This window comes from Haliaeetus leucocephalus, unplaced genomic scaffold, assembly GCF_000737465.1.
Source record: "Haliaeetus leucocephalus isolate CR32 unplaced genomic scaffold, Haliaeetus_leucocephalus-4.0 Scaffold169, whole genome shotgun sequence".
Taxonomy (NCBI): domain Eukaryota; kingdom Metazoa; phylum Chordata; class Aves; order Accipitriformes; family Accipitridae; genus Haliaeetus; species Haliaeetus leucocephalus.
The window spans coordinates 474,862-475,357 of NW_010972605.1; the positions used below are offsets into that span (position 1 = coordinate 474,862).

Sequence of the window (496 nt, forward strand, 5' to 3'; positions counted from 1 at the left end):
CCCCCCCGCCACTTCCTTGCCCTCCCCCTTCCCGTGCTCTCCCTCCTTCCCTCCCTTCCCCTTCTTTCTGGGCTGGGCCCTGCTCAGGTTATACGGCATCAAGTGCGCCAAGTGCAGCATCGGCTTCAGCAAGAATGACTTCGTGATGCGCGCCCGCGCCAAGGTGTACCACATCGAGTGTTTCCGCTGCGTGGCCTGCAGCCGCCAGCTCATCCCCGGCGATGAATTCGCGCTGCGGGAGGACGGCCTCTTCTGCCGGGCGGACCACGACGTGGTGGAGCGGGCCAGCCTGGGCGCCGGGGACCCCCTCAGCCCCCTGCACCCCGCCCGGCCGCTGCAGATGGCAGGTACCGCCCGCACCCGGCGCCTCGGAAGCCCGCGGGGTTTGGCACCGCCCGGCCCGGCGCCAGGCGAGGGGGGTGGGGGGGTGGTGGGTGGCGGGGGACGGACGGGACACCCGGCCGCTTGCAGCGGCGTCCCGCGCCCCCGAGCAAAG

The 496-nt window shown here is 72.4% G+C and overlaps 1 protein-coding gene across 1 annotated transcript in view; it reads left to right on the top strand.

Annotated features, from left to right (window-relative positions):
• The window catches only part of ISL1 (ISL LIM homeobox 1), an 11,127-nt gene that overhangs the window by 4,197 nt on the left and 6,434 nt on the right, over positions 1-496 (top strand). The window contains exon 3 of the mRNA XM_010563532.1: positions 88-347. Within this exon, the coding sequence (XP_010561834.1) occupies positions 88-347 (260 nt within the window). The remainder of the gene's footprint in view (positions 1-87; positions 348-496) is intronic.